The 13,585-nt window shown below is 34.1% G+C and overlaps 1 protein-coding gene across 2 annotated transcripts in view; it reads right to left on the bottom strand.

Annotated features, from left to right (window-relative positions):
• Positions 1–473: 473 nt before the first annotated feature.
• LOC114333437 (SWI/SNF-related matrix-associated actin-dependent regulator of chromatin subfamily B member 1-A) overlaps positions 474–13,585 on the bottom strand; it is a 48,759-nt gene continuing 35,647 nt past the window's right edge. For both annotated transcript variants that reach the window (XM_028283305.2, XM_028283307.2), the window contains exon 7: positions 474–882. In XM_028283305.2, the coding sequence (XP_028139106.1) occupies positions 869–882 (14 nt within the window). In that variant the 3' untranslated portion in view covers positions 474–868. The remainder of the gene's footprint in view (positions 883–13,585) is intronic.

The following is a 13,585-nucleotide window of genomic DNA, read 5'->3' on the forward strand; positions in this document are numbered from 1 at the left end:
GAGTCGTCCTCTACACGAGTATTTTGAAGTCCTCTAAACGTGACGATTTGTCCCAATTAAACGATTGTTCTATTACCGTCTACATTCTTTGAGAATACGATAATAGATTACTACAATAGAATACTATAATGCACGTAGTCGAGATGCAGTTTCTTGAGAAGTGTATCCGTTTAAGCCTAACCTTCGACACCATACAAAAGAGTAGAGAACATCTAACTAATCTAGTTTTCAAACTCAAAGTAATATAATATTGTTTCCACATAACAGTTTCTTCATCTTCAAGAATGCAGCTCTGGTGTTCTCTATACGTATTCTAATTTCTTTGCTCATATCCCAGTCCTCATTTAGATTACAACCAAGGTAGATGATACTGTTAGTTCTCCCCAGTATCGGCGTTTAAACACTTACAATACGCCCTCCAAATATCTATAACCTTGTACAAAGTTCGTTAGGGATATTATTAAATAAAACTATTTACCTTTACAATACATTTATTTCCAAATATTTACTGAGTAAGGTAATTCACTTGTACAAAATAAAAAAGACTGTTTAAAAATCCTATCCTATCTACGCTACATTTCCAATTTCAAAATATTATATCTAACCATAGATTTACACATTTTTAAATATTGTTCTACGCTCTTCTACTTAAAATTAAATTAGACACGCTACAGTTTTTTCTCAAATTAATCTTGTTAACTTCTTTCGAATTACTGAAGGACACTCAAAACAATATTTTCCCTCTGGCGCTGCATACCAGACACCTGCCTGTGTCTTCAAAGTCTTTTTATATAATTATATTCCATATTATGACTTAAACGAGTGTAGAAAACTGATTTTTGGAAATGTCGCGGGCTTCTTTCTGGAGTCATCGGTTGACGGCTTAAAAGCAAGAATAAATGACGGATAAGAATATAACACAATAATGAAGGAAACAAATAAGTAATTTTAGTACGATGCAATGCAATATTTTTAGAGTTTTAATATTATGCAGTAATAGTATAAAGAACTAATACATTAACTCGCTTTTTATCAAAACTAAAACAAAGATCTATGTTGTGATGGGTGAAGTCGAGTTCGCTCCGCTTCGTTCAGGTATATTTTAGAAGGGTACGAATTGGCTCCCGCATGAATGCGGGTAGGCTCTCATATAATCGCGGAAACATTAGACATTGTTGCCAAATCGTGTAATATTTATACTGCTTAGGAAATTTACATAGTGATATAGACTTTTTATAGGAAAATTATACTTTTAGACAAATAGTTTTAGAGTTTGTTTTAGTTCAACATTGGCATATGTGGCAATTTTAACACAAATTATCGGTGTCGGCCGGTATGCGCTCGACCGTTTTGCGCTCTTACCTGAAATCGGCCGGTTTGCGCTCTACACTCTAATACCCGAAAGTTAAGTTAGGACCGAAGGGTTAGGTCTTCCTCCTTTCCCATAGATATTTCTAGGAAGGTACCTGTTTCTAACAAAAAGAGAAAATTTGAAAGAAGTGACAACGCTGGGTGATATTTTCGACATGTTTAGGTAAAATAAATTTTGTCTATGGGAGCCAATTCGGACTCTACCTTTTTTAGTTCAGGTAAAATTCTTACCATTGGGAGCGAACTCTACCCCGTCCGTTGTGATAATTGGAGATTAAAAATCTCTTTTTAAATTGTACGTTTGTAAACGATTCACAAAATTCAAACTTACTGTTTAAAACAATAGGGCTTTTCAACGATTATCATTTGTTTCGAGCTTCTGTCATATGTTGTATAATCTGTTTAATATTATACACAGATATCACATGTGACAGAAGCTCGAAAAAATGACAATCGTTGAAAAGCCCCATCAATTCATACGTTCACCAGCTCTCAACAGCTGATTCTAAGCGCAAAGCGACTTAATGGTTGTAACTAGCGGCTTGCAACCAGCATACAATAACCTTTTTGTAGCATTTGTCTCAACATTTCATTTCATGTTTGACGTTTCTACGAATCTAGACTCAATAATTACATAAATACTACTATAAATAAATATTATCCTTCAGTACCAATCTGTACTTCCACTGTAAATCCATTTTTTAGATCAATCGAAACTTTTAATTTAAAACTTTTAAAAATTAAAACTCAATACTTGATTGATGGATTCGACCGTTACTTGATGGAAGTTCATTTTATCTAACAATAAAACACTGAAAACGTTTGTTTTCTATACCTCCACAAAATTTATTATAACTAAGTGACTACAGCTGTTTCGGCAGAGTGCCTTTCTCAAGTGATATAGTTTACAATGTGTTTGCCTTTTTAAGTCTTCAACTGAAGAGGTTGAGGAGTGGGGAGCTGTTTGTCTCGAGTTGGTCATTCAGAATTATATCTGTATTTTTCAGTTTATTAATTTCCATACATTCTAAAAAAGATAGCTTAAGGCCTTTATTTTGAATATGCAGAATTTGAAACTCTTCATTGAAAGAATGATTATGATCTAGAAGGTGAAGTGCGTATGTAGAAGTGTCTGTTTTTCTATTGTTGAATGCCCTTTTGTGTTCTGCTATCCGTTTGTCAAAAGTTCTGCCAGTTTGACCGATGTACGTTTTCGGACAGTCACCACAAGTTAGTTTGTACACACCACTCTGTAGTTGCTTTCTCTTTCGGCTTTTATTGTTCTTAATATATTTGCTTAAGTTGTTGTTAGTTCTGAAAGCTGGTGTTATTCCTTTCTTTTTTTATGTATCTGGCTATTTTTGTTGTTATCTTGCCAGTATATGTGAGAGAGCAGAAGGTACTGGGTTCTTTCTGTGGTGGTGGATACACTAATTTCAGGGCTTTCTTATGGAGTTTTTGGTTTAAAATTTTGTTAACTGTTTGTTCGTTATAGCCGTTGTTTACTGCTATTTGTTTAATGATGTTTAGTTCTATCTCGAAAATATTTTTTGTCATGGGAATTTATGTCAGTCTATGTATCATGCTATGGTAGGCTGCTAATTTGTGTTGTGTAGGGTGGGATGATGAATTGTGTATAGTTGTGTCAGTATGGGTAGGTTTATGATATACGGAGAACTCATGTTTGTTGTGTAGTCTGCAAATCGTTACATCTAGAAAGTTTATGGAGTTATTCTGTTCTGTTTCTATTGTAAACTCAATATTATTATGAAGTGAATTAATATATGATAGAAATTGGTCAAGTTGTCTGTTAGTTCCTGTAAAGCATACTAGTATATCATCCACGTATCTCCACCAATATAAGAACTGTTTAAATACGGGATGTTTAGAAATTGTTGTTTCAAGTTGGTTCATAAATATATCTGATAGCAATGGGCTTAGAGGATTACCCATAATAAGTCCTGCACTGTTGTTTGTGTATATTTGATTATTGAATTCAAAATAGTCTTGATTTATGCAAATTTCAAGAAGGTGTAAAATTTCAGATGCAATGATCGGATTTGTACTATTATGGTCTAAAATATTCTTCTACTAAAACAAAAGTTTCTGTAGGAGGAACACTAGAAAAAAGATTTTTTACGTCAAATGAAATTAGTCTGGAGTTGTTGGGCAATTGAAAGTGTTGTATTTTATTAACTAGTTCTAGTGTATTTTTTACGGTGAGTTTAGGTGAAAATTTAGTGTATTCTGTAATAATATCTGACAGTTTTTTTGAAAGTTTATATGACGGAGCTGTATAAAAAGAAACTACAGGTCTTATTGGGTGGTCAGGTTTGTGTAGTTTAATAAAAGAGTATAATGTAGGAGGTTGTGGGTTCATAATGTTAAGGTATTTCTGTTCTGTTGGATTTAGTATTGATTTTGAATTTTCAATGGCTAGTTTAATTTGTTTTCGGTATTTTTCTGTGAGGTCTTTGTTTAGTTTTGTACTGTTTTGGTTAGTTAAAAATTCTATTGTTTTGTTATTATAGTCTCGTTTGTCGATAGCAATAGTAGTGTTACCTTTGTCTGCTTTTGTAAATATTATGTCATGTTTTATTGATTTATTTTTAATTGAAACGGCTATTTGGTTTTCTTTGAAACAGCAATTATTAGTTTCACTACATACATCGGTAATAGATTTTGCAATGATGCTTTTTTTATGTTTTTGGCAGTTTTGTTTAACGCTACTTCACATTCTACACCTAAATATTCTAAATTTTTTTGATTATTATGTTGAGGCTTCTTCAGTTGAAGACTTAAAAAGGCAAACACATTGTAAACTATATCACTTGAGAAAGGCACTCTGCCGAAACAGCTGTAGTCACTTAGTTATAATAAATTTTGTGGAGGTATAGAAAACAAACGTTTTCAGTGTTTTATTGTTAGACTCAATACTTGGTTTATTTTATTGGCTTTAGTATCTTTTTCTGCATGTGCTTTGTCCGTTCCAAACTTCTGACTTTGTTTACGGCAGATCTGAATAGTTCGGCGGTAATCCGAAGCAGTGCCGCAAGTTTTTGAGGCACATGTGTCTCCTCCTCTCTGGACTCCTTCTGCTGTTTATTTTCCCTTGGATAATTAGCAGAAGTATTCCATATTTACTGTGCCTTATAAAGTGGCCCAAGTATTCCAACTTTCTTTTCTTTATAGTTACTCCTACCTCTCTCCTTACCTATCCGGCGTAGTACCTCCTGAGAAGTCGGATTTTGAGAGGCAGGGTGAGGCTGTTAGAGGTGAAAAAAAGGTTGACTTTAGTACAAATGAAAATTTCTTTATGAAAGTTGTGTTAGATCCATCTGAAAAAGTGGTAAGATACATGTCCATCTAGCTCCGATCCCTGGTTGTATTGTGGGAACCAGCAGAAACAGTTCCAGTAAATGCAAGTTATTTAAATTATTTGCATTTACCTACTTTAAAAAATACATTCTTTGTAGAACTCTGCAAATTATATTATTATATGTACAGTACGTAAATCGTTCAGCTAGACATAGGGAATATACATTGAGAGAATTGTGGCAACTGCGCTAACCTGTGTTAGCTGAAGCTTCTGTTTGAGTACGAGTTTTGGGCTTTTTGGTGCAATAGAGCTGTTAGAACGAATAGAATAAGTGAGTTTTGCAGCAAGGCTGTCCATAAATAAATCAAAAACAAAGTTTATGATTACTGAGTTAAAAATTTAATTTTTACTTTACTTTAATTTTTAAAATATTTTTTATTTAAAAACTAATTTCAAAACTAAACAGTTTTCCCATTTCCTTAAACCAAAAATATTCAGCTACTACATTGTCATATTTTGACGTTTATTTGTGTCAGTCGAAATGAGTTATCAATTTTGAGGTTAATGCTCCTTAATGCTAACAACCATATTATGGTCATCGAGAGAGCTCAGTTGCCACAATTATCTCAATATACTGCAATGTATGGATTTATGTATCTAAATATATACAATGTATGTTCCCTATGTCCAGCTGTACGATTTACGTACTGTATAATTAGACTACCATCAAATGCATAATAGAATGTAAGTTTCAATAAGACAGCTCTTTAAGTGATTAATTAAACCAAACATAAAATAAACAATTATTGTAATTTTTAACTGACTGTTTCATCTGATTGAATTTTTATTTGAATATACAATGCCAATCGTTTTTGTGACTTACTGCGATCCGAAGTCTCACCGTCCGATGGCGACATATCGCAAGAGTTTGACCCAATATTTGTTTTTGGAAGCGAATCGCGTAGCGAAATCAAAGGGCGCTTGTTGTCAGCCACGCTCAGGTGCCCCAAAACCGGCTAGCATGAAGAATAACGTGACAAAATCCACGATTTCGTATTAGCAGACCGTCGATTGAAAGTGCGCGAGCTATCATCATCATCTTGGTGCTACAGCCCTTAGAGGGCCTCGACCTTCTCAAGCTTTCTACGCCATTCTGTTCTGTCCCTTGCTTGCATTTTCCAGTTGCCGACTCCGATCTTCTCGGCATCTTGTGTTACCCCGTCCATCCACCTCAGCTTTGGTCTACCCCGTCTTCTCATTCCCACGGGTTGCGCTGTTAGAATCTTTTTTATCATGTTCGATTCAGGGGCCCGGGCTACATGTCCTGCCCACTGCAGCGCGAGCTGTATCCTACATGAAATTTTCTTCTTCTTCTTTATAAGCAATTGGCTGATTGATACTTCTATGGAAGGTTGCCATATCTTTTGCGCTGTCATCTGATACTTCTTCTAGCGATTGGTGATTTATCGCTTGTTATTTTGACCACAAGGTTCTCCCCCATTTTGCGTATGTGGTTATTCAATTATATTTCTCTATTCAGTGTCCATTCGTTTATACACTCTGTGTTAAATTTTATTCTAATGCCTTCAGTCCTCTTTCGATCTCTCATCGTATTTCCTGTAATTCTGTTCAATACTCTTATCTCTGTCGTTTTCAGTAGTCTTTGTATTGTGACTGTGCCGGGATCATATCATTATCTATTTTATCAAAGCTCGAGGAAAATAATGTATTACCTTTGTAAGCTATTTATATTTCAAATATACTTTCCAAATGAAAATAAAAATTAGGTAAACATAAAAATAATGCAATTAGTTTTGGTTACCAACCTAAACAAGTACAAATATTTAAAATAAAATAAGAAAAATGGCGACATTTTACAAATATTAATACTGATTTCACGTATAGCATGATAAATTATGGTTTAAGAAATTTAAGATATAATTAATAATGTTCTCATTTTGTCTACTATAGATTGTACCCAAGTAGCAATTTGTCGACGCGACAACGTTGTCTACCGCGTGGCAACGTTTTCTTACAATGTTGTTACTACCTAGAAGACGACCCTATTCTGCACTGATTTGGTGGACGATTTTTGAGTTGTCTTGACGTTGCCTAGGCAACCTCCTGTTTAAGCAACATCGTTTCGTAAGCGTTGCATAAGACGACTGAAGCGACTATAAAAAGCACCTGCGCGTGCAATGGTTGCTCAAGGAGTCAGACTAGTTATGTTTTTTTACCTATATTTTTAACACCTGTATGGTGAATGCGAATACCAAAAAGTAAACTGTTTTGACATCGTATTAAGTATTTAAATTTATATAAATACATAAAGGACTTATTACCTGATGTGAAATTTATAAACGCATCTCAGATTACCGTCAAATATGGATATTTCACCTTTAAAAAACACACGCGCTCCTTTTTTTTATGACATTTTTGACAAAAAATATGCAAATTTAAAAAATCAAATTTTAATATAAAAGTCAAAATTTATGTTAAAGATGTTCTGTATAAATTTAATGTATTGATGGTGCTTTTAAAGGTATCAGAAAATGCCTGCATTTTTTATATTCTGTGTTTTCATTTTCTTTCCATCCCAAAAATCTCAAATAAAACCAAAATGGCGCATTAAACAATATTACCAATATTACTAAAAAATACCTTATTACCAACATTAGACGGATAAGACAACTTAGAAGTCCAATCGCCAACCAAACCCGGCCGCGCCGACTATCAAAACCATTTTAGAACGCACCCTCTTATTGGGTGACAGAAGTCATGTGACCAGTGTCAAAAGTGTATCATTCTCCTTAACAGCGTTGCCACATTTAGTAGATTTATACTTTTTTGGTAGATTTTTGATTTTTTTAAAAATTCTAGTAGGCAATATTTTTTAGTAGATTTTTGGTATATTTCAACAGAATTTGATCCATTTTTTTCGAATCATGAGGAAACTATAATAGGTATTTTTGAAAAATGTAAACGCAGAATGAAATACTGCATTATTTAGAAAAACCAAAACGTTTCTTTTGAACGAGATATTTGGAATTAAAAGTCACACTAATTTTTTTCTTTTTTTACCCCTGTAACTTATTAAAATAAACATTATAGAAGTTTTCAGGGACTTTCGGTCCTCGGTAATAACGTAATCTTTCTTTCTGCGTTTAAATTTTTCAAAAATACTTATTAGTTTTCTAAGGATTCGCAAAAAATGAAAACATTTAATATACATTGAACATTTTAACAGACGACATTTTGCGCCTATCCCCTTAAGTTAGCTGTTGTTTTTATTATAAAAAATCCCAAATATATCCCAAAAATCCTTAAGTATATTTCAGTTTTTGATTTAGTAGATTTTATCTAAAAAATGGTAATTACCAGTTGGTGGTTTGGAATAATTAGGTTTCCAATTTAGTGGAATTCCTCTTGGGACATTTAGGACGGATGTGCATATCACTGTATTACTGTATTTACATGGCCTAAAAAGAATCTACTGTGTATCTTTTTAGAACTTTTTGTGAATCTTTTGTGAAAACAAAACTAGTGAAAGAGTAAAAACTGACCTGGCAACCCTGTCTGCCAAAGCTGATACAAAGATTAAGGTTATCAAATCTCAAATCTGCTGATAAAACAATGGAATGGAAACCAGCTATAAAAAAAAACAAATAAACAGGTTGTTAAATAAATCGAAAATTTCCATCAAAATAAAATATATAATAATAAGAAAAAATAAGGTTATAAAGGAAATTCTTTTTCTCCTCTGGAAGTTGCTGCAAACGTGTCACACCTCTAGAACAACACCTAGGGTCGTGACGTGACAGACAACTACTCAACTACAGAGTCCACTACAGAGGCGGCCAGGGTGTAAATTAGTTTAGCATTATAACATTTTTAAGTCGTTGCGATTGTTGAAAAAACTGAACTGTGATATGTAGTTGTCACAATGGTAATAAATTAGTTGCCCGTATAACTACAGGTTGTAACAATGTCAGTCGGGGTAGGGGACGTTGGCCGAAACAACTGAAAATACTCTTGGGCAACGTTGTATACAGTGCATTTGTTTGTACTGACAACCAATGCGTCGAAAAATTGCTACTTGGGTATCTACATGTCGGGGATTAATACTTACTCTAATTTATTTAATTTTTCAATCAATGGATTGTAAACAAATTTCAAAACTCAATTCAAAAAATAATACTAAATAGGGAAATTCAAACGCAAGAAATAAAAAGAAGTTTTCCACCTACGTCTACCGAAAGTATACTTTTCCGGACCTGATTGTAGGGAGCAAAGTTGTACTTTTCTTCCCTAGGGAGGAAAATATTTTTCCTCCCTAGGGAGGAAAAGTAAAAGTGACGTCATGGTATTTCATTCATGAAATATAACTTATTAAAGCCCTGTACAATATCTATTTTCTATTACGTAAGTATCTATACATTTTAACGTTTATTTATAAAACATCTGTATTTTGCAGAATGGTAAATAACCGTAAATTGTTATTTTGATTTAACAATGTTTACATTAATAATTTGACTTATATTTGACAGTTGACAGTTATATTGTACCTAATTGTTAGTTTTAGTTTTAATACATTTTGTTGGTTAGTTACATAAATGAACTAAGTAAAAATGAAAAATGACTTGTTATTAATTTGAGTAAGGTGGAAAAATCATATGTATAACATGGGAGTAAAGTGCCTTTTCCTCCCTTGAATGATTACTGCCCTCCGCTACGCGTCGGACAGTAAACTTCATTCTCGGGAGGAAAAGTAGCACTTTCCTCCCTTGTTATACAAATAGCTATTACCGAATGCATGGGCAGCATTCGGCAAACTGAACTATATACTCAAAAATCAGAAAATTTAACTAGATCTTAGATCTAAAGTTTTTGATGCATGCATTATTCCGATATTAACATATGGGGCACAAACATGGACAGTCACAAAAAAGAATATTAATATACTAAGCATGGACGTATAAATAAAATTTTTATACGTCCATGATACTAAGTCACTCAACACGCGATGGAAAGAGCAATGCTAGGCATATCACTTAAGGACAGGAAAACAAACACGCTGGACATGTAGCTAGGAGCGATCTAAACAAATGGCACAGAATAATTCTAACCTAGAGACCATACCCACACAAAACACCCAGACTCAGACCTCCTATGAGATGGACAGATGATCTGAAACGGACTGCCGGAAAAAATTGGCTACAAGTAGCGTACAATAAAAAACAATGGAAAGGAAGACTTAAGAGGCTTATGTTCAGATGTGGACGTGAATGGCTAGACGAAGAAGAAGAGATTCAAAAAGTATTAATTTTTTTTTGAAGTTTTTTATGTCCCACAAATATTATTCTTTCATAAATCCTGTAAATTTTAAGTAAAAATACTTAAGTGTACTCTAAGTAAAAATATAGACATTTATAAAACTTCTTTTAAGAGATACATAAGAAGATGGTATAGCTGGACTCCTTCACAAGTTGGTATTTTAGGTAATGAAACTACTGATACTGCTGAAAAGAAAGCAATTACAACCAAATCAGACATCAAATCCGTTCAACTAGCATCTGATTCAAAACCACTTTTCAGGTCCCACATCAAAAAGTCCTGGCAAAACTAATGGAAGAGATCAACCTCGAAACTATACAAACTACAACCCACCGTCGAAACCTTTCAGCTACCTAACCTAAGTAGAAGAGTCAAATTAATCGTGTTGGTCACACACGGCTGACACATGGACACCTCATGGCTTCTGAGAAATCACCTGTCTGTGAATAGTGTAATGACTCATTCAGTCGTGTGATGGATGACCGAAGTTAACTTTAACGTTTGAGTTAAAGTTAAGATAACTCTCAGGAATAACGATGCCCATAACTATTTAGGTAAAATTCGGTGTGATGTATCGGTCAGAGTTATGAGATAGTTATTTGATCAACGTTATTTTAGAAATACAATAGTACAATTTGAAGTGAGCGCGAGAGATAGCTCGGAACATACTGCAGGATGGGTAGATGACCGTAAAAGTAAATCCCCATCGTCGGCCACCGTCGATGACCGAACAGCAAATAGCTGTTCGGGTTCGGTGGTGTTTCAAACAGGTTGCCAGATTGGTGTATTTTCCCACAATTTTGGGGTAATTTGAAAGCGTGGAAATTTTTGTAAGCAGAAATTGTAGTGAGATTTTTTGGGGGCGCAAAATTATGGAGTATTTTAAGGGGTCATGGTAAATTAAATTTGCGAATCTACATAGAACTGCGTATATTATACCGGTGATTATACTCCCATAAAATGAAGACCATAGGAACTATTAATTATTTCCAGGGCCCTCGTTGATAAGTAGTATAATTTTGGTGTACTGTTCTCTTCATTTGACTACTAATTTATTAAAATGCGGCAAAAATTTAAATGTGGGGTATTTGAGCTTCAATTTGAGGGAATTTCACTAATTTCAGTTTCTAAGTGGGGGATTTATAAAATATCATCTGGCAACTCTGGATAGAAAGCTCAGTAGATACTTAAAATAAAATTTCAACTAATATCTCTCGATTTGATTTTTGTATCATTTTTAAAATTGTATTACCCTTCTATTCTTATTTATTAAATTATTAGCTTCTAAATTCACTTGATTTCTGTCTAAAAACAAGTCAAAAGATGAACCTAACCTTACATATCCTTACATAACTACAAAGTTATCTCATAACTTGAAGTTTAACGTCGCGTTATAAAGTGACAGTTGATATACCAGATAACTCAAGAACTGTCAAGAAATAACGCAAGTAGTTAAGTATGATACATCACACCAATTCGAGGATTATAACATAAATACAGGATAACTTTACGTTAACGATAACTTCGGTCATCCATCACACCGCTGATTAACTGTTCAACATATATTCTTGCACAGTGTATCGAGTATGAGCAAGAACAAAGAAAATAGTCTACAAGGTCTTACGAATGTGCTCCTCCACCAATTAGAACATCTTTAGAGTGTGCTATAGTGGGGGAGCATTAGACGCTAAATTTGCAGTTATTAAAGCGTCATGGGGACCTGAAGCGTCATTGGATTGTGAAGATGAGGTCGTAACACCAAAAAAGTTAAGTTTTTCATTTTAGTGCGGATTTTCCATTTTTTAATTTAATTTTCAATTTCCAAAAATTGTTTTTTCCGATTATAGCGCCATCTATCCCCCATTATATTTCATCGTAAGGAATCCAAATCTTCAATAAAAAATGAGGGTTCCTATTTAAGATTTTAAAGTTACCCCCTACCCGGGTCATGTTTGGTATCATTCCATAGATTTTTGAAAAATATTGAACACGTATTTTTCAGTGTTTCGATCTGATGTTTTAGTCCAGAAAGCCACTGCGCATCCGCTAGGGAAAATATTCCGATTCGGATTTTTTGCACAATCTTATTCAAAAAGGACCCCTTTTAACAAATTTGCATGTTGCCAGGACCAAACGTGGGTCAAAAATTTTTTAAACGTTTTTTTTTTGTTTTTTCCTAAATTTTTTTTGCATGGAACAAAGTTTTTTTAGGTTTTTTGGATCATTCCAAACAGAAAAGGTCTTTAGTGACTTTTCTCTAAAGTTGATAGTTTTTGACAAATAAGCGATTAAAAATTGAAAAATTTCGAAATCGGCCATTTTTAACCTTCAAAAACTATGTGAAAAACTTAAAATTTGAATGTTGCCAAGGTAGGTAGATATTCTTTAACCCTTAAGTACCCCGTCTCTCAGACGGCATCGCTTGTCGAAAGTGGGATATTTCCCTTCCTAGAAAATTTTGAAGGTCACCCGTTTATGACTTTTCAAGTTTGGTTGTTCTTTAGTAATATTGAATTCGGCAATTTGCTGGAGGTTGTTATTCGAAAGATATTTATGGTAGGGGAGCAAAGTATGCTAAATGTGCAGTCACTCGAGCGCTTTGGAGACCTATTGGGTTGTGAAGAGTAGGTCCTAAAACCAAAAAAAGTTAAGTAACATTTTCCATTTTAGTGGGCGCTTGCCATTTTTTAATTTAATTTTCCATTTTTAACAATCGTTTTTTCCGATTATAACGCCATCTATGCAAATTCGAAAAAATGTTTCGAATAAAAGTTACTTATTTTTTCGTAAGGAATCCAAATCTGCAATAAAAAATGGGGGCTCCTATTTAAGATTTTAAAGTAACCCCCACCCAACCTCCGTGGGGGGTCGTGTTTGGTGCCATTCGATAGATTTTTTAAAAATATTAAATAAGTGTATTTTACAGTTTTTCGATCTGATGTTCATTTTGCGAAATATCGCGGGATTCGTATTTAAAATATTAAATTTACCCCCCACCCCTCTCCGTGGGAAGTCGTGTTTGATATCACTCGATAGATTTTTAAAAAATGTTGAGCACATATTTTTTAGTTTTTCAATCTGCCATTCATTTCGCGAAATATTCGCTTTTTTCTTGTGAAACTTTGGAACTCGCCCATTTCCTTACGCCCGACTCAAATCGTCAGATTTTTGAAATATATACTGTTTTGCATGTACTTAACTTACCTTATCTTAATCTGACAATTCCGAGTTTTTTTTAAGGATAGATTTTTTTTTTCGGGCCCACCTTAACGAACTCCCCTGTGTTAAGAGCCAATATATGGTAGAGGTACATATGCAGGGTACCAGGTTTCTCCCCATATGATAATCTGACGCGCTCGAGTAACTGCAAAAATCCCCGCTTGGGCTCCCCTACCATTAGGCTCAAAGTGTGATTTCCGTCTAATAGACGGGGTGTTAGTGTTTGTGTCCAGTTCGTCATTACACATAATGTGCCCCAGTTCGTCAAAAAACATCAAATAAGGGAATAAAGACCCTGAGGAAACTCTTTTGAAATGGTTTGATGAGGTAGAAGACGACATA

Source organism: Diabrotica virgifera, chromosome 3 (genome assembly GCF_917563875.1).
Source record: "Diabrotica virgifera virgifera chromosome 3, PGI_DIABVI_V3a".
Taxonomy (NCBI): domain Eukaryota; kingdom Metazoa; phylum Arthropoda; class Insecta; order Coleoptera; family Chrysomelidae; genus Diabrotica; species Diabrotica virgifera.